Source organism: Medicago sativa, chromosome 2 (assembly GCF_051527215.1).
Source record: "Medicago sativa cultivar Bolivia chromosome 2, Bolivia_mono, whole genome shotgun sequence".
Taxonomy (NCBI): domain Eukaryota; kingdom Viridiplantae; phylum Streptophyta; class Magnoliopsida; order Fabales; family Fabaceae; genus Medicago; species Medicago sativa.
Genome location: NC_140750.1, coordinates 65,156,276 through 65,175,990, shown reverse-complemented (window position 1 = coordinate 65,175,990; position 19,715 = coordinate 65,156,276). Strand labels below are relative to the sequence as shown.

The 19,715-nt window shown below is 33.9% G+C and overlaps 1 protein-coding gene and 1 pseudogene across 4 annotated transcripts; one reads left to right on the top strand and one right to left on the bottom strand.

Annotated features, from left to right (window-relative positions):
• The first annotated feature begins 3,228 nt into the window (after positions 1-3,228).
• LOC146949732 (protein SPA1-RELATED 3-like) lies at positions 3,229-8,469 on the top strand. Of its 4 annotated transcripts, none has more exons than XR_015027370.1 (8): positions 3,229-3,263; positions 3,622-4,662; positions 5,032-5,189; positions 5,657-6,593; positions 6,927-7,122; positions 7,207-7,518; positions 7,650-7,709; positions 7,896-8,469. XR_015027370.1 is itself a non-coding variant. In XM_085745662.1 (8 exons), exons 2-8 carry the CDS (start codon positions 3,841-3,843, stop codon positions 8,082-8,084), a joined length of 2,625 nt encoding a protein of 874 aa, XP_085601788.1. In that variant the 5' UTR covers positions 3,229-3,263; positions 3,622-3,840; the 3' UTR covers positions 8,085-8,469. The 4 variants fall into 4 exon arrangements, 2 of the variants coding, with proteins under 2 accessions (XP_085601788.1, XP_085601789.1); XR_015027371.1 differs by having other exon boundaries at positions 3,229-3,423; XM_085745662.1 differs by having other exon boundaries at positions 6,927-7,073.
• A 9,812-nt stretch (positions 8,470-18,281) lies between these two features.
• LOC146949731 (agamous-like MADS-box protein AGL62 pseudogene) lies at positions 18,282-19,160 on the bottom strand (annotated as a pseudogene).
• Between the last annotated feature and the right edge of the window lie 555 nt (positions 19,161-19,715).

Below are 19,715 nucleotides of genomic sequence, written 5' to 3'. Positions count from 1 at the left end.
TATATTAATTTGGTATCTCGTGTTTCATAATGAAAGTATCAAATCAAATATATATAACTTAGAAGCATTATAGTCAATCAAGTAATCTTGGATGAGCGGTAAAGGTAAGAGATTGATAGGTTTCGGTCCCAAGTTTGAATTCCTGTTTAGGCAAAGTATGGTATTTTTTGTGAAGTTTCTTCCAATCATCAAACCTGTTCGGTCTGATACGGGTTAAAGTGGTTCACTGGTTGCACCGTTGACCCGTTCGGGTCACTTCGAGTTTTACCGAGTTGATTGCATATTCGGTCTTGTAATCAAACTGAACAACACACCTCTTTGGTTTTCACTCAGACTGGTTCAACCAGTTTGACCAATCCGAGTTTTATAATACTGTTTTCACATATTTATACTTCAAGCTATTTATAAAACTCTGGTTTTAAAACACCACAAGTTGTATTACAAGTGAGACCGTTAAAGGTTATTTATAACCACTTTTTTTTAAAAATTTTTGTTGAAATTCTTTCTTAACCTTTTATTTACAATACTATATGGAAGAAAAAAAAATCAAGTTATGCATACACTAGAGATATTTTTGATAGGAAAAAATATTACTTCATTATATGTAGGAATATAATAATAATTTTTTTTTTTTGAGAGAAGGAATATAATAATATATAGCATCGAGGACTAGGTGTATATGATAGCTACTCTCGCTATGGTGTGATGGTATATTTGCTTTCCCATTAGAGAGCTAAACATGAGAATTTTTAAACTAAGACGAAACAAAACTCTACAATATATATATATATATATATATATATATATATATATATATATATATATAACACCAAACTCAAAGAATAAATGGAGAATGAAAACAAAAAAAAAAAAATACGGCCTCAAAAGCAAACAAGAGGCATGCATGAGGCTGAGATGGTAAGTAAGTTACAACTACGTCCACAAATAGATGAACCAAATTAGGCTTGATTGAGGGATAGATAGTGTTGGAGGGTAAAGTTCCACATCACGTTGAGTTAGATGTAAAATGTCTAAGATAAAATATTTGTTAGGTGAGGTAAATGATTTTTATTTTTATTTTTTAATAGGATACAAATTCTTCTAACCTTTATTTTCTATCAATCTCATATTATGCGTGACATTTGAAATATACACACTTCGTAAAAAATTGATTATTTATACCAAGTTTCAATGCAAGTTAAGACTGAAATATCCTTATATTTTATTTATCATTTGTTTAAATAAATCTTCACAAAAAAAAAAAAGATAAATAAATGAATGCAAATAATGGAGTGAACCAAGACAAAAGGACAGAACACAAGTGTCTTTCATTTTCAGATATTTTGCGCTGCCCAAATTATTTTTCCTCCAACAAGCAAAGCCTCATGGTCTTTTCTTTATTTTTTATTTATTTCTATCATAAAAAATTTAGGATGAAAAGATTGCTGTTCCAGTTTAAAATAGTGAAGACTTTAAAGATCAAAATAATATTTACAAAATATTAAAATAGTGAAGACTTTAAAGATCAAAATAATATTTACAAAATATTAAAATAGTGAAGACTTTAAAGATCAAAATAATATTTACAAAATATATATATATATATAGATCATTCAATGACTCTAAAAAATTGTTTTTTTTTTTAATTTTTTTTTTATAAATGTGATCAAACCTAAAACGTCGAATTCCGATAGAGTGATTTACCACTAAATCAATCAAACTATTGGAGTTTGACATCATGTTCTTTTTACCCAATGATTTACAGTAACACAACAACAAATTAACTAATGAGTACTTTCTGAAATTAAGAAATTTTTGTCTCGAGGTTGTCTAAGATTAAGATAATAATTTAAAATGAGGAACAACTAATTACTGGTCAGCATCTTAAACTACTTAACTACTTAATTCTCACCAAAAGAGATACGATCACACTTTGCTAAGCCCTAAACAGATTGTTCAGATTTCATTGCCTTGTCTTTTGATGTTAATTTTTTTCCAAATTTAGATATATCATGTGTTTCCAAAACATAGATTAGATTGATACTCACCACATACACTTTTTTAATATTATAAATAACTTTTGATCTAATTGAGATTAATAGATAAGTTGGATCCCACGAGTGCATTAGAGTTAGGTAAGCATCAACTAAAGGACCCACGTTAACAACGAAAGTTGAATTCACGTCCTTCTTACTAACTATCCACATAAATTTTATCTCCTGCTCTCTTGGAGCGTCATTTACAACTCTAATTTCTTCTACTTCATCGGTCTAAGAGAGGTGAATTATGGTCAATTTTGCCTAGAAATCATCTCTCTGAATCATTTTTATTCTCCCATTTTTTTAATTATGTTACATATACTTGGTTTTTCTTTGGTGATTTCTTCGTATTAATGCGATGTTATTTTGTTCGTCGTCTTTGTGCGACGTTGTTTGTTTTTATGTCTTGTTACCGTGTTTGTTTAGTTTAGCTCTCATATCAACTTCGATCTAATACAAATTCAATCAACAATTTATATGTTGTGAACGTTATAGATCCGGATACATAAGTATTTAAGACATTTAAATGTAATCATATTTTTAGGGTTATATATTTTGCCATTTTATGTTTGTGAGTTTGTTCAGAAATTTATACTTTTTATTTTATATTTTATTTGTTCTATCAATTTGAATGATAAATTAATTTTAGTAAAAGAAAAACTATGCACATAAAATATTAATACTTTTTTTTTCTAAAATTTTCAACCAAGGCCCACAATATTAATATATTAACAAAATTTAATCTCACCCCTTTTCCATACTTAAGGTCACAGTAGAGCCACGTAGTATATATTTGTATAAATAGTAATAAAAAAAGCGGGAAGATAACGAAGATGAAGTGGAAACAAACAAGAGGTCCTCCAAAAGGGTCTAAAAGAAATTAAACAAAGTAACAAATATTCAAATAGATGAATATTAGATACCAAATATAGCCACAAAAGTTATACTATTAGTGTGTGTGAAAATATGGAAAATTTTCCTTTTAGAATATTTCTCAAACAATCTTTTTATTCCAAATCAATATTATTATTTTGTTTTCTTCTTCTGTTTCATTTTATTATATATATATATAAATATAAATATGTATATATGTATATTATAATGTTTGGAAATTTATGAGGCTGTGAAGCTTCAGTGTAGTTGTGAGAACTAAACTTTTTGTTGTGTGGTTCTGTATTGAGTTTGGCCTAAGCAGGAACAGGAGATCCTTTTATGGTGACATTGGTACACATCTCTTATCTCTCTCTCTCTCTCTCTCTCTCTCTCTCTCTGGTACTTTCTCTTTGTCTCTCTACATGTTTCTATCTCCTCATTTATTAACTTTGATGATGTGTGGTGGTGGCAAATTCTGATCAATTTGGATAAACTTTAGTCCTTTGTGGAGGTTATGTGTTTTTCTGTTGTTTTTATTTTGCTTACTTTTTAAGTTGAAAAGATTGTTTTTTTAATTATATTTTTTAGTTTGGTCTTTTCAGTTTCATCTTTGTCTTGCTTAAAGATTTGTTTTTTAAGATACCCTTTATTGTTTTTTATTTAATAGGATGATATAAAATTGCATTCTGAATAAAGTTTTTGAATTCAGGTTGTTAACTTTGACTGGAAGTTGTGACTTGTGAATTGTGATCAAGAGAGATTGGTCTTGATATTGATTTTTTGTTGGTTTTTTTTGTGATCAATGAAATGAGTTTTGTGTTAACAAGGTGATGATGGAATTGCATGAGTGTAAAACAATTTGGAAGAGTTTTCAATTTGTTGGATTTGTTGTGTTTAATCTACATGCAAATATTTTAAGTGGATAAAGATGGAGGAGAATTCTGAGAGTTCTAGGGCTTTGAATAGTTCTGGAGTCTCAGATAGGAACCAAAGGGAAAATCCTTTCTCCGGCGAGGGATCACAAGATTCTAGGTTTAGAAAGGAAAGGGATTGGATTCATGGTGCACAAGGTGATCAAAACAAAAACCTAGGTGGGTTTTGTGAGGGTGAAGAAGTAGAGAATGATCCTTTCTTTTGTTCAGTTGAATGGGGTGATATTAGTTTGAGGCAATGGTTGGATAAACCGGATCGATCGGTGGATTTCTTTGAATGCTTGCACGTATTTAGACAAATAGTTGAGATTGTTAATGCAGCACACTGTCAAGGTGTTGTTGTTCATAATGTGAGGCCTTCCTGCTTTGTCATGTCGTCTTTCAACCATATCTCGTTTATTGAATCGGCTTCTTGTTCGGATACCAGTTCAGATTCTTTAGGAGATGGAGTAAACAACGACCAAGGTGTTGAGGTTAAAACTCCGACATCTCATTGTCCTCGTGATATTATGCATCAGCAGAGTTTCGGAAGTGAAGATTTTATGCCTGCCAAGATTTCGACGGATGCTCGGTCTGATTCTAGTTGCATGCTGTCAAGTGCTGTGTACGCGGCTCGTGCGTCGTTAATAGAAGAAACAGAAGAAAATAAAATGAAAGATAGGAGGAAGGATGAAGAAGTGGAAGGTAAGAAGCAATCGTTTCCGATGAAACAGATACTTCTAATGGAGATGAGTTGGTACACTAGTCCCGAAGAGGTTGCTGGTACTCCTAGTTCATGTGCTTCGGATGTTTACCGATTGGGGATTCTCCTTTTCGAGGTTCGTAACATAATTTATGCAATTCTTAAGTTTTTTATATTTCATTTCGATACTCTGGCTCTGTTTGGATTTTTTTTTATTTGAGCTTAATTGGCATAAGTACTTCTGAGATTTTTTGGGAGAGCTTATGGAAACAGCTTATGACATGTTCATAAGCTGTTTTCAGCTTATTCTCATATGGTCTTCAGGATAGCTTATGAAAACTGCTTATTGTTTATATGAAAACAGTTTGACTTTATTTTATCTATTGTTATAGAAATAGTCTATAAGCGCTAAGTTAAGTCGTTTATCCAAACAAAGCCTTTGTATGTTTTATCTTCTCCATTTTGTTTCAATGTAGCCTAACTTCGTTATCCAACATTTGAACAGCTATTCTGTCCACTGAGCTCAAGAGAAGAGAAAAGTAGAACAATGTCTAGTCTTAGACATAGAGTTCTTCCTCCACAGTTACTTCTAAAGTGGCCTAAGGAAGCTTCATTTTGCTTATGGTTACTACATCCTGACCCTAGCAGTCGTCCAACACTAGGGTAATTTATCGTCATCACATTAACTTTACATATCAAGTATCCATTTAAAAGGATTGTTTTCTTTTTCGCTTTTGTGTTTGAATTCTTAAATTTTCAAATTAGTTCCTTACAAGCTGTTTCGCATTGAATTCCTGAGATTAAACTATTTGTGTGGTGAGTTATGCACTGTCTTTCTTTGTTGAATCATGAGTTTTGAATCATTTTCTCAAATTATTATCGGTGTCAATGTGTTAGTATCAATATTGTGTCCGTGTCTTTGTCAGTACTTCAAAGGTGTTTGGAACCAGTTGTTCATTAAGCTCATATGATTTTTACCTAGTTCTTTGTTTTTGCTTTCAATTAGAGACCTAATCATAATAAACTTCATATAGAAGCAAAGAATCAAAATCCTGACTGATTAGACTATTTCCAATCCCGTCATCAATACTGCATATGTGTTATAAATCGTTTATTTTCTTGTTTATCAGGGAGTTGTTGCAGAGTGAGTTCCTCAACGAACAAAGAGATGATATGGAAGAACGTGAAGCAGCAATAGAGCTTAGACAAAAGATAGAAGATGAGGAGTTGTTGCTAGAATTCCTTTCATTACTTAAACAAAGAAAACAAGAAGTTGCTGAAAAGTTGCAACATACTATCTCTTTTCTATGTTCAGATATTGAAGAAGTGACCAAGAAGCAAACTAGATTTAAAGAGATTGCTGGCGTTGAATTAGGGAGTGACGACCGTTCAGCATCAACTTTTCCATCCATGACAGTCATTGATAGCGAGGATTCTGCTTGTCTAGGAACTAGAAAACGAGTCAGACTAGGGATGCATCTCGATGAATGTGATGATAACGTGGAGAGTGATCAGAAAAATCATGGAAGTTTTCTTTCAAAAAATTCGCGACTAATGAAAAACTTTAAGAAGCTCGAGTCAGCGTACTTTTTAACACGATGCAAACCATCCTATTCCTCAGGAAGACCTGGGGTTAGACATTCGCATATGGCAAATGTTGGGAGAGGGTCTGTCGTCATGAGTGAAAGAAGTTGCATCAATAACTTGGCTTTGAAAGACCAAGGAAGGGACGGCGCAAGTGCTTGGATAAATCCTTTTCTTGAGGGTTTGTGCAAGTACTTATCTTTCAGTAAGCTTAAAGTTAAGGCTGACCTGAAGCAAGGAGATCTTTTGCATTCTTCCAACCTAGTATGCTCACTCAGTTTCGACCGTGATGGAGAATTTTTCGCAACCGCTGGTGTGAATAAGAAAATCAAAATATTTGAATGTGATACAATCATAAAAGAGGATCGTGATATCCACTATCCGGTAGTGGAGATGGCTTGCAGGTCAAAGCTGAGCAGTTTATGTTGGAATACATACATCAAAAGTCAAATTGCTTCAAGTAATTTTGAAGGTGTTGTACAGGTAAGTCAAATGCCATTGACAAATTTTTGGTTTCTATAACTATAATGCATGTAGTTGGCTATGAATCATAGTTTACGGATACGTTGGCAGGTCGCTCAAGTGGGGGTAATATTGTAACTGTACCATAGTATTTAAACGCAATTTGTACCATGTAAACCCTAAGCTTTCAGTGATGGTAGAATGGCACTGCAATCGCGCATTCTGAGATGTAGCCACAATTGGGCTAACTCCGTGATCAAATACCATGTGTTCTCTGTTTGCGTTTTTAGTACTTGTTTTCTTTGAACCGGGGTCGCTGTTCTAACAAATATTGTAACTTGTTATCTTATTCAGCTATGGGATGTTACAAGAAGCCAAATACTATCTGAAATGAGGGAGCACGAGCGGCGAGTGTGGTCGATTGACTTCTCATCAGCAGATCCAACAATGTTGGCGAGTGGCAGCGACGACGGTTCAGTTAAGCTATGGAGTATCAATCAGGCAAAATTCCATTTTTGCACTTGGTGGATGTCAGCTTTGAAAACTAAACGTACTGCAGTTATAATGCATTTTGTATATATATTAATGCTGGATGTATGATGAGTTGTTTCTCTCACCTGGGCTGTTATTGCAGGGAGTTAGTATCGGTACCATCAAAACGAAGGCAAATGTATGCTGTGTTCAGTTTCCTCTGGATTCCGCTCGATACCTCGCATTTGGTTCGGCAGATCACCGGATATATTACTATGATCTACGCAACTTAAGAGTGCCGCTTTGCACTTTAGTTGGACATAATAAGACGGTGAGCTACATCAAGTTTGTCGACAATGTCAACCTTGTCTCTGCATCCACGGACAACACTTTGAAGCTTTGGGATTTGTCTACATGTACATCTCGAGTTATTGACTCGCCGATTCAATCGTTCACTGGTCACACAAATGTTAAGGTACACAAACAATAACTTTAACTTTATTATAACACATGTGGTTACATTCAATTACGTTTATCTTCTAAAATTAATACTTTTGTCTACTCGTTACAATATAATCTTGATGAACCATGTTTCTTTTGTTTCAGAATTTTGTGGGATTATCAGTATCTGATGGTTATATTGCTACTGGTTCAGAGACAAATGAGGTATATTTCACGTCTTTCAGTATAAACTTGTGTTTTCCAATTTATTTTGAAGTAACAATCAAGTTATTTTATGTTTGTTTACCGAAAATATATCTGTAGCAAACAGATGAAAACTTCAAAAAATGATTATTTTGTTTAAAAAAAGGTTGTAACAAATCGACTCTAAATATCGTCTATGTGCATTAGGTGTTCGTATACCACAAGGCCTTCCCTATGCCAGCATTACAATTCAAGTTTCAGAACACAGATCCAATTTCTGGTAACGAAGTGGACGATGCCGCACAGTTTGTCTCCTCGGTTTGTTGGCGTGGTCAGTCGCCAACCCTAATCGCTGCAAATTCCACAGGGAATGTCAAGATTCTGGAGATGGTTTGAGTTGGCCTCTACACAGCAATCTATAAATGATTCATATAGTTTGATGTGAATGAGAGGACATATTCAATTGTTATATATAGAGGGGTATACAAGTTCCTTCATTATTACTTGCAAGCTGTAACATAACAAATTTTTGCATTATTATTATTAGATTATAGCGGAAACAGGTAAAAGAGAAGAGTGAGATTTGATAAGGAAGAAAAAAAGTGTTGTAGATAAAGTGCCACATGGAAAAATGTAAAAGAGGTCAAAATCTATATAAGATTTGACTATTATAGTTTTGATCCATATTAAATTTTACACAGTCCTTTCCCTACATGGAAGCTACTCATTTTTATGTAGAATTCAATGATATTTAGATATATATGTTGCATTTATTGTGGCAGAGCTTTGATTCCTTGATATTTTTTGTTACCATGTAATGTTGATCAGTTCCCCCACTTTATATATCTATGTATGGATGCATGTAAGCTGCTGAAGAGATTTTTTGATGGAGAAGAGTTTGTGATAGCTGAGGTGCTGTGCTTGACAACACTGGTGATAAGGAATGGAATGCGAACATGAACAACAAAATTACCTGGCATAGCCAACACCAACAGTAATTGCAGTAAAAAGAGTGAAAGCTATAAACAAGGACACCTCGAATTTTAATGTGGAAAACTTCTATTAAAATAAGAATAAAAATCATGGGACTTAGTCCAGTCAAAAACGTCCACTATAGAAATAATTGGTACAACCATTGTCTTCCTACTACCACTAGGAATTGACAGAGAATCAAAATAATCACCAACTATGGACTATGGTGAATCTAAGTAACAAGAGAGCAAACCTCAGAAACAATTAGGTATTCCAATCTGATGTAAAGAGAAGACAAAACTATAACATAATTAACTTGGTGACATAAACAACTTACTAAATTTTCAGCCGAAACAAAGAACGTTTGCCGAACACACTTCCACCAACTTTTCCCTTTACTAATTTTTCTTAAACATTGTTTCAGATATGGGTGCTCCTTCTAATCCTCCAGCTGATTTGAAACCTGTCATTACACCTTCAATTGTGGATCCTTCTGCTGATATGAAGTCAGACATTAATTGCACCTCCAATTGCGGATCCTCCCGCTGATGCAAAAGCCAACGTTGAACCTTCAATTGCGTATTGTATTGATTACAGCCTATAGTTCACGACTGATAAACAATTTACTTCAAGAGACAAGTTGTGGACATGAGTCCGAGGTGAAGTAGAGAAGTTAAAATTAACCGTTGTTATTGCAAAATTAGATTATGGGGGGAACAACAGAAAAATATTTGTTGTGTTGCAATGTGAAAGAGGTGGTGTATATCAAGAGTATAAGTTGAAACGTCAAGAGACAACATCCTTTGAATGTAAAAGTGTCCATTTATATTGAGGGGTTGTTTTTTTTTATAAGTGGTCTATGGAATCTTAGTTTTGTGCATGGCGAGCACAATCATAAGATGACTCAATTCTTTGAAGATCATAAGTATGCAGAGTGTCCAAATCTAAATGAGAAGAAACTTGTCAATGAGATGACATGTTGTATGGTCCTTTTAAGAAATATTTTGATTTTTTTGAAAGAAATATAAATGGTCGCAATGCAACTACTTCAATCATATTTATAATGCACATAACATATTTAAGTAGACTATCAGGGGTCCAAGACCAGAAATGCAACATCTCATAAAATCCTTTGTTGAAGATAAGTATGTATGTAGATATAGATTGATTGTTGATTCTGAAATTGTAAAAACAATCATGTTAAGAAATCAACAATCAATCTATATTCTTTTAGAGTTTGGAAATATCTCATATCCTTCATCAAATAAGTTGTAAAAACAACATTCACCACTTATGTTCTTTTTATTTAAATAGGAGTTTTACCATAGTCAAAACCAAAATTCGACTTTTAGATGAATAAATAAATAGTCATGTTAACCGGTGCCTCTGGTTGGTTAATGAAGCTAAAAAAAAAGAAATTTTTATGTTTTTTTTGGAACAAGAAAGTTTTTTTTTTTTTTTGTGTTAAAAATAACATTTTTAAACTTTTGAGGAGTTGACTACACAACTTCTAATGTTATACTACTGTACTACTCCCTCCGGTCACTATTATAAGCAAAAATTAACTTTTTAGATTCATTCATTAAATGATGTATTTAGTCTATATTATTGACCAAATACATCATTTAATGAATGAACCTAAAAATTTGATTTTTACTTATAATAGTGACCGAAGGGAGTATTTGTTTTCTTAACCACCGAAGACACATGTTAGCATTTTCAATAAATAAAATTAGAAAACCAAAAACAAAAATTTATGAATTCTAAAATATCCCAACCAGAGACTAATCATCGGAAATACGAAAAGTCGCATAAGAAACCGGACCATCTTTTCCAACAATTCCGTAGACACAATAATGGAACGAACTCGTGCATGACCACATGCAATTGCGTGGACACCCTCCAAAGAGACACTCTGCTCAGCTGACTTTACTTTACCACATTTCTATGGAGCAATGATATTTTGACATCCAATTTTCAACAACTTTTTAGGGACAACCTTTTTCCTCCATTCTTATTGGACAATAATAATAGAGAGAGAAAAAGAAATAGAGAGAATAAAAGTATAATGAGAGTATGAAATAGAGTTGTCATAAAAGTTATTGAAAATTGGTTGTCAAAATATCATTCCTCATTTCTATGTAACTTTGCAGTTCATTCATGAAGTTCACCTTCAATCACCTCTTTAAGCCATCCTCTGTCACAATTCTCCAACTCAGTTTCGAATGAACACTGTATGGCAATGAAGCTCTTCCACTTTCCTTTTATGTTTGAATGACTTATGTTGTTTTGCAGTGTTTTAATTACTACTCCCTCCGTCCCTATATCTAAGCATTCATTTGACTTTATTTTTGTCCTTAAATGTAAACCCCTTTTCAAATTACTAGATGCATTTATTATTTTTTTCTAAACATACTCCTAATTAATACTACTAACTTATCTTGAAATATGAAAAGTGAAATTTTATACACATACAAACAAAAGACAATTTGGTAATATTAACACAAAAAACAAACACATTAATTACACTGACAACTTTTCTTAAGAAATGTGAAAAAGGCAATGAGTGTCTACATTAAGGGACGGAGCGAGTATATTGCTTGAATATGATAATTTGATGGTATAGAATTAAGTTCAGTTCCCAATCCCATTGAATGAATCATTCTTTATTTTATTTTTTTGTTACAAGGAGAGAAAGAAAAAAGAAACAAAAAATTATCTAATAAAAGAGACCCCACTAGCGTAAGCTAGTAGGAGGAAATTAATCTCAACTGGTGGAACAACTATTGGAGTATAACCCTCAAGATTGCGAGCTCCTTTCTTATCAAGGTAGTCAACATATGCATTGCCCTCCCGAAGAGTATGCAATAAATGGACCTGCCAGTCCCTAGCCAAAATCTCCTTAACATGATGGAGGATAGCTGCATAATGATACCAAGTATTAACTGGTTCAGAAATTAACTTTATTGCTAGCTTCGAGTCGGAATAGCACCACAACTCCGAGCAATCGATCTCCCAAACCATGGCCAAACCGTAATACACACCTAATAATTCTGCATGAAGAATGTTGGAGAAACCAATATTTCCAACAAACCCCTGAATCCATACACATTCAGAATTTTGGATCAACCCTCTAAAGCCTAAAACGTCGGGATTACCGAGACTACTACCATCCACATTCAGTATCATACCAGTGCCTCCCTAATGATTCCATCGAATCAATCTCATAAGGGATCCCGATTATTGCTGCCAGAAACAATTAATCAACGAATAGGCATAATTCTCAGTACAAATCTTCAGAGAAACAGGTGAAGCCAATTCGTTCTCCATACACAACTTATTCCTTGCGCACCAAAGCCACCAAATAGCTTCCATGAACATATAAATAATTGAACCTTTAACACCAGTCTGCAACCACTCATACAAATTATCGATATGGAAAAACGAGTTCCCCGATAATCAAATTGATCTCCAAAAGCTATTCACAAAAGCACATTCATGCAATAAGTGCAGCGTAGTCTCATGTTCCTGATGGCATCTTGGGCAGAGGTTCACTTGAAGCACACCACGATGGCTTAACATCCAACGCGTAGGCAGGGAAATCTGAAGAGCAGTCCATAAAAAGAATTTTACCTTTTCCGGCTGGAAGTTGCCATATCCAAGTCCATGAAACAGTCTCCAGTGCACCAGCATCAAAAGCAATCATGTTCAGCCAATAATATCCATCCCGTGCTGAGTAAATACCATTGAGAATACCTTTCCAAGTATATCAATCAGCCACGCGGGAGTTTAGGCAAATGGGGAGCATTTTCAAGCTATCTGTAATAGATGTAGGGAGAGTTGTGTACAGATGATTAAAATTCCAAGCTCCATTCACGAAGACATCCTTCACTCTTAGATTGAGATCGTGAATGTCCACATAAAGAACCTTTTCCGTTAACTTTCCTATGCCAGACCAATTAACAAACCAAAATGAGGAGTTGCCATCACCCAATCGGAAATCAAAACCATCCCTAAAAGCAAACCTAGCTTTAATAATAACATTCCAAGTGATCGATCCCGATTTACTACTAACAGTGAGAAGCTTGTCTGCATGAATATACTCGCGAGTTAAAACCTGCACCCATAAAGAATCACAGTTTTGATGTAACCTCCAAACTAATCTGCCCAACAGAGATGTGTTAGCCTCTCTAGCCTTCCTGATTTCGAGCCCACCTAGCTTTTTGGATTTGGTTATTTTCTCCCAGCCAACTAAGTGGATCCCAAAATCGGAAGAACCTTTCCACAAGAAATTTCTAGCCAATCTATCAATAGACTCACAAGTTGATTGGGGAAACCAAGCCACTTGCATATAATAATTGGGAATAGAATTTAATACAGATTTAACCAGAGTCATTCGACCAGCTTTGTTTAATAGGTGATGTTGCCACGAAGCTAACCGTTGGCTTATGTTTTCCTCAAAAAAATTCAAAATCTCTCCTTTGGAGGCGTCCATGCATCATGGGAAAACCCAAATATTTCTCAAAGGAAAGAGTACGGAGGATACTTGTAGTCGTAACAATAGATCTCATTTTTGAAATATTAAGTTTGCTTCTGATATATTGTTTACATTCACATTTTTATCCAATTTTTTCTCACTCTTTTAATTACTTTTTGTTGATGAAAAAATGGGGAGTAAGACATAATAAGTGCTTAGGCTCTGAGTCCACTGGGTTAATTTTAAAATTGACTTAGGAACAATCTTCTTATCTCTTAGCCTCTGGATTTAATGTGATTACATTCTGAGTGATGCGTTATTTAATTTTTTTGGACTAAAAAAAAATATAATTAACTTGGATAGAACTTAGGGGGAGCTTACAACCTTCTGGACTATTAGACTTAGGGGGAGCTTACAAACCTCATACCCTTCAGTCAAATTGTTAATCAAATTAACAACAATTGACGATTAATACTTGTGTTTGTCATCATAAAAAAGGGGGAGACTGTTGGAAAAAATAAATTTAACAATTACTCCTAATATTTTGATGATAACAAAGTATTAAAAGATCAATTGGATATGCTAATATTTGTTCAAATATGTAGGACCATAGACTAAAGTTTATTAAGTCTTATTCATAATATTTGTTGGGTATTTGAGTATTGGCCTCATTGTTGCTAAAACAAATACTCATGTACGATGTTGGATACGATGTTCCAACATCCTGGCACGGTTCAGTGTGCCCTGTTTATGTGGCTTGGTTTACGCGAGCTTTATCTTTTTAAGGAAACCACACCTTATTTCTTGCTGGCCAAGTAACGTGTTTTTGTCCAGAATCAGCTGAGTGATTTGTTCCTAAAGTATAGTGTTGCGAATTCGATGAAAAACTCACACCAATAACAACTTGATGTGTGGAGCAAGGGATAATTAAGCAACCAAAATCAAAGTGTATGAAACAGTTATAATCACAAGCCAAAAGTAGAAAACAACAGCGAGAGAAAAGGAAGAGAGAACACAAAGAATTTGTTGACCCAGTTCGGTCCAAATTGACCTAGTCTGGGGGAGAGAGCAGCCCTCCGTTCCACTATATGATGAGTAACGTTACAAAGAGATTTCAATGGGTTACAAGAATAAATCTCCCGCCTAATTCTACCCAAAACCCAGCCTCTTCCCGTAACCAAGAGACTCAATCCTAATAGTGTTTCCCAAGGTGAATCAACCCTCAAACCTAGTGTTTGTTCCAAAGAGACAAACTCTATACAAACCCTAGTTTTGTTGTTGCCTTTCTAAACCCTTGTTTCAGCACCCTCTATCTCAAGGTTTACTCTGATGCAAAGCCTATATTTATAGTAAAAGAATCTCTCATAAATTGGAACCCATGGTACTAGATTATCATTTGACCCTTGCCCCACGGTGGGCGCCAATTGTTGCGAATTCGATGAAAAACTCACACCAATAACAACTTGATGTGTGGAGCAAGGGATAATTAAGCAACCAAAATCAAAGTGTATGGAACAGTTATAATCACAAGCCAAAAGTAGAAAACAACAGCGAGAGAAAAGGAAGAGAGAACACAAAGAATTTGTTGACCCAGTTCGGTCCAAATTGACCTAGTCTGGGGGAGAGAGCAGCCCTCCGTTCCACTATATGATGAGTAACGTTACAAAGAGATTTCAATGGGTTACAAGAATCGCCTAATTCTACCCAAAACCCAGCCTCTTCCCGTAACCAAGAGACTCAATCCTAATAGGTGAATCAACCCTCAAACCTAGTGTTTGTTCCAAAGAGACAAACTCTATACAAACCCTAGTTTTGTTGTTGCCTTTCTAAACCCTTGTTTCAACCCCCTCTATCTCAAGGTTTACTCTGATACAAAGCCTATATTTATAGTAAAAAAATCTCTCATAAATTGGAACAAATCAGGCCCAAAAATATGTTTTATTTTTCTGAATCTGCGCAAAATCGTACTCCAATTTTGCCAGATCGTGCTCCGATTTTTTACGAATGAAAGTGCCAATTCTGGTCCCAAAAATCGTACTCTGATTTCTCCAAATCGGGCTCCGATTTGACAGCTTCAGCAAACTTCAATTTCTCCAATTTTGAGTCACTTTCACAACATATAGACAATATTTTAGGAATCTTTGGTGGTGTGTTTGGAGGTTCCTAAAGACGTTCTTACTTTTTAGGAATTGCTATATTTGTTACTGATTTGTTACGTGGATCAGCTAGAGGATCTACATTGTTCTGAAGCCCAACAAGACTATTTAGCCCGTATTGCTTTAGTATATATACAAGTCTACAAGACCTAATTCATTATTCAAATCGTTATATCAAGAATAGTTTTAGGGTTTTGAGTCTTTGTTATTTGTGAGCCTTTTCTTGTATCGCCTTGATACATGATAAGGACTGAGTTTTAGTGTTTGTTAATTGTGAGCCTTTCTTGTATCACCTTGATGCAAGCATAGGACTGTTTTATTGAGTTGTAAGTTGTTGCTACTCCTAAGCTTTGAATCATGGAGGTAGTTTGTCTTTGAAGGTAACTTCGGGTAAGTCCTAGGTTTTGAGTTGTAAACGAGGAGTTTGTTGAGAACTTAGAATAAGGACTACACTAGTGGATTTTCTTCCTGGCTTGGTAGCCCCCAGAGTAGGTGTGTTTGTCACCGAACTGGGTTAACAATTCTCCTCTGCCATTTACTTTCTTGTCTATTACGTTTGCATCTTTTGTTTATTTTCTGCTAGCACGATGTTCTAAACATTACATTCAACATTCGTATTTTGTGTCTGGTGTTGGAACATCGCATAGAACATCTGGTAGCTAGTGTGCCGGAATTTCAATATTGATTATGGAAGAACAAATTGAAGAGCAAGAATTTTCATGACAAGCTACGTTGCTATCAGACTTTAAAGAAAGTCAGACTCTGAAGGTCATCCAGACTCAGACTCTGAAGGTCAGACTCTGATGTTTTCCCAGACTCTGAAGATTAAACTTTGTACTAGCTAAAGGACAAAGGAGCTGAAGCCATGAAGATCAAGTCAGAATTACTTGAAGATCATGCACAATGGTTCTGAAGATATCAGAAGATCAACATATGTCATTGTCAAGTACTGGAAGAACAATAGTAGAAATTGTACAACCACTACTCCAACATTCCCATGTGAAAACGTACGAAGCTACATCTATGTTCTTTGGAAGAGAATGGTTAATTCATCTTCAAGGAAATGATTCAAATACATTCCTTCATAGAACATTAACCAAATCAAGCAACAAATCACTGTTGAATGATCAAGCTTCTCTAATGACTTTATGATGTGTTGACACACTCTCAACGTCTCTTTTCTACCTACATATAAAGGAATGAAGACTTGAAGACAATGTATGAAGACTCTACAATTTACAAGTGCCAAATCTCTGTCAAATTTACTATGCATGAAACACTTAGAATTTCTTATTAAATTTCATATCTTAGAAATTCTTAAGTAATAGAGTCTGAAATGTTTTATATTGTGAACATCACTGATTATATATCAAGTGTTCAACCAAATAATTATTTCTTTGTAATTCTTGTTTGTTTAGAAGTCTCTTGCTTGTGTGCTTAAGCAATTGTGATCTTGTGTGATTATAGTGAAAAATCTCTTGTAAGTGACAAGGGGACTGAACTACTTCCGGATTGTGGAAGGAACCAGAATAATTGCCTCTCTCTCTCTCTCTCTCTCTCTCTCTCTCTCTCTCTCTCTATTTATTTATATATATATATATATATATCTTTTATATTTGTTTTATCTGACTCTGTAGATTGCTTCCGACTCTGAACTTTGTAAAAGACTGGACTTCGAACTTTGTCAAATAAAAGGAAAAGTTAACACAATTCAACTCTCTCTCTTGTGTTTTTTTCACCTTCAGTGAGAACCTAGCTGGGATGTCTTATATCCTCTTTGATACCATTCAATAAAAAAGTGAATTTATGATTTTTAAGGTATCTTTTAATTTATGTTTTTCTTTTTCCATTTAATTTAATATGGTTAATTACATAATATAACATTATCTAATAATTAATTTATTATTTTATAAAAGTTATTTAATAATTTAAATAATAAATACATAGATTTAATATTATTTTGTTTGTCAAGTAGTCTAGTGGAAAAATATTTACCCGTTGAAGTCAATAAGTGGATAATCCGGGGTTCCAACTCTAACTGTTTCATAATACCATGTCCCTTACAAACTAACCAATGCTCACAGGGACAGTAAATTCTTACATTTAATATTAAAAAGCCTAATTATATTTTTATTAAAAAACATAAATTGTATGTTTGCTAAACCTTATTATATTATATTTAGCTTTGTAAAAAAAAAAACCTTATTATATTTCTCATTTAATCTTTATAAGCATGACTTAGTAAAAACATAATTGATCCACATTTGCACGTGAGGCTAGCACGCGTTTAATGTGGATGAGTGTTAAACCTAAATTGTGTTGGTGATAGGTAGATACAGATTGATTGTTTTCTAAACTAGGATAGATTTTTAACCTTAAGTCAAAAACATTGATGAATTAGCAAAATGGTCTAAATTGTACATATATATATTATAGTCGTTTTTTAATGAATAGGATTTTAGATTATGGAAAACATACCTCATAAAATGTAAAGAAAAAAAAAACACCTCTATGAGAATTTACAAAAAAAAAAAAATTACATATAAGGAAGCCTTTAGCAATGAATTAGCCTCTTTAATTTCATCCATCATCATAATGTTAAAATTTAACGTAAAGTATCTAACATCAATAGGTGATGAGTCTAGTAGAAGTGGTTAGATTCCCACAATAAGATGGATGGTGGAGGTACACATATTTAGTGTCTTACACCCTTTGTACATGATTATCTATAGTGGATAGGATAAAAAAACAAAATGTAAATTGTCCAAAAAAATTAATTAATTTTAACACAAGTCTTCGTCGTTCTTTTCCCATCTGTCTTTGTTTGCATTTTATTGCAATTTTAAAAATTCCAACTAGATGATTGAAAAACAACAAACTAATGAAATTGATTCATTGAAATTAAAACGATTAATGAAAATTTTGGAGAAATATGAAAATTTAAATAAATAAGATGCTCTTTATTCAAATAATGCATCATAAAATACCACTATGATTCAGTCCTAACCAGATCACATACATGAAACTAGTCAAGTCTGTGTGCTTTAACTGAATTTTTTAAAAATATTATGAAACATAAAAATATAAAAATAATTAATAAGAGCATCTTATGGTGGATCTAAGGGCTCAGATCAAATGAACCCATGAGGACCATGTCCATCTTCTCCTCCCATATTGTTGAAACCAAACAAATTAGGTTGCAACATAGGGTTATGAAAAAACTCAGCTGGAAAATTTGATTCTTGTTGAGGATTTGGTTGATGCTCAATAGGCATGTTGGAGGATGAACCATTTCCAACAAAAAATGGAAGGGCTTGGGTAGAAGTACCCTGCATTTCAACCATATTAGCATGTTGTCCAACAAGTTTCTGAAGATCCTCCAAAGCCTTCTTTAATAAATCAAGTTGGACCATATTCATCTCATCAATGGGACGAGTCCACCAAAACTGACCCCCATTCATCTTTCGTTGTTGGCTCAGCTCATTCTCACGGTTCTTGTCAATGTCTATTGCATCGTTCATACGAGTCAATATACCATTGAGCTCACGCACCTTGGCTCTACGGAAATCCTCCATGAATTCCATGATGCCATCATTTTGGGGTGGGATCAGAGACAGATAACGATCTATGACCGTTTCAACATTTGGATAACCAAATGAAAATACCTTCTCACTAGGTGAGAATATAATTAGAGCAATATATGCACCACAAAGGGTGCAAAGCTCGCTGGCTTTCTTGAAGAGCCCACTACGGCGCTTCGAGAAAGTCACTTGCAAGTTGCTTTCATTGCTCATCTTTTTCATCTCAATCTTTTGACGACCTCGAGTTTTCTTTCCGCCCGACATGGCTAATGCACAAAACGAGAGAGGAAAATATGGGTGGGTGTGTTTGTTATTTAGACTAAGAAATGGCACATTGTAATAGGGTGTCGAAGGGTCATTTTATAGACAAATTTTGTGAGTATACTTTCGACACGCGCTTCTTTTCCAAAATCTACTTTTTCTTTACATTAAAATATTTACTGGATTATATGGCATGTAATTCAATGTTAAACAAATCTTGTCCTTTTGTCAATTAGTATATGTGTGTGTCTATATATATATATATATATATATATATATATATATATATATATATATATATTAGCATATTCAACACTTTTTAGATAAATTGTACTTGGATAATTCTAGGAATTTGCAATAACTATTTTCATATTTATTTATTTATATAAAAATTAACGAGTTGGTACATTATAAAGAATAATGATAGCATCCTTCACAAAAAATGCAGTAGATTTACTGTTCAGTTGGTATGTTCAAATTCACTGTTGTTAAAACTTGGGTTCATAGGTGTTTTACTCCGTCTTAGTATGAAACAAAATTGATCTATTAATTGATTTACAATGTGGTTAATGAAATATTT

Excerpts from the sequence above, each read along its gene's own strand:
- LOC146949732 (XM_085745662.1), top strand. The coding sequence starts at position 3,841 with ATGGAGGAGAATTCTGAGAGTTCTAGGGCTTTGAATAGTTCTGGAGTC. Across the intron at positions 5,190-5,656 it reads AGCAGTCGTCCAACACTAGG|GGAGTTGTTGCAGAGTGAGT; the intron begins GTAATTTATCGT and ends CTTGTTTATCAG. Across the intron at positions 6,594-6,926 it reads ATTTTGAAGGTGTTGTACAG|CTATGGGATGTTACAAGAAG; the intron begins GTAAGTCAAATG and ends TATCTTATTCAG.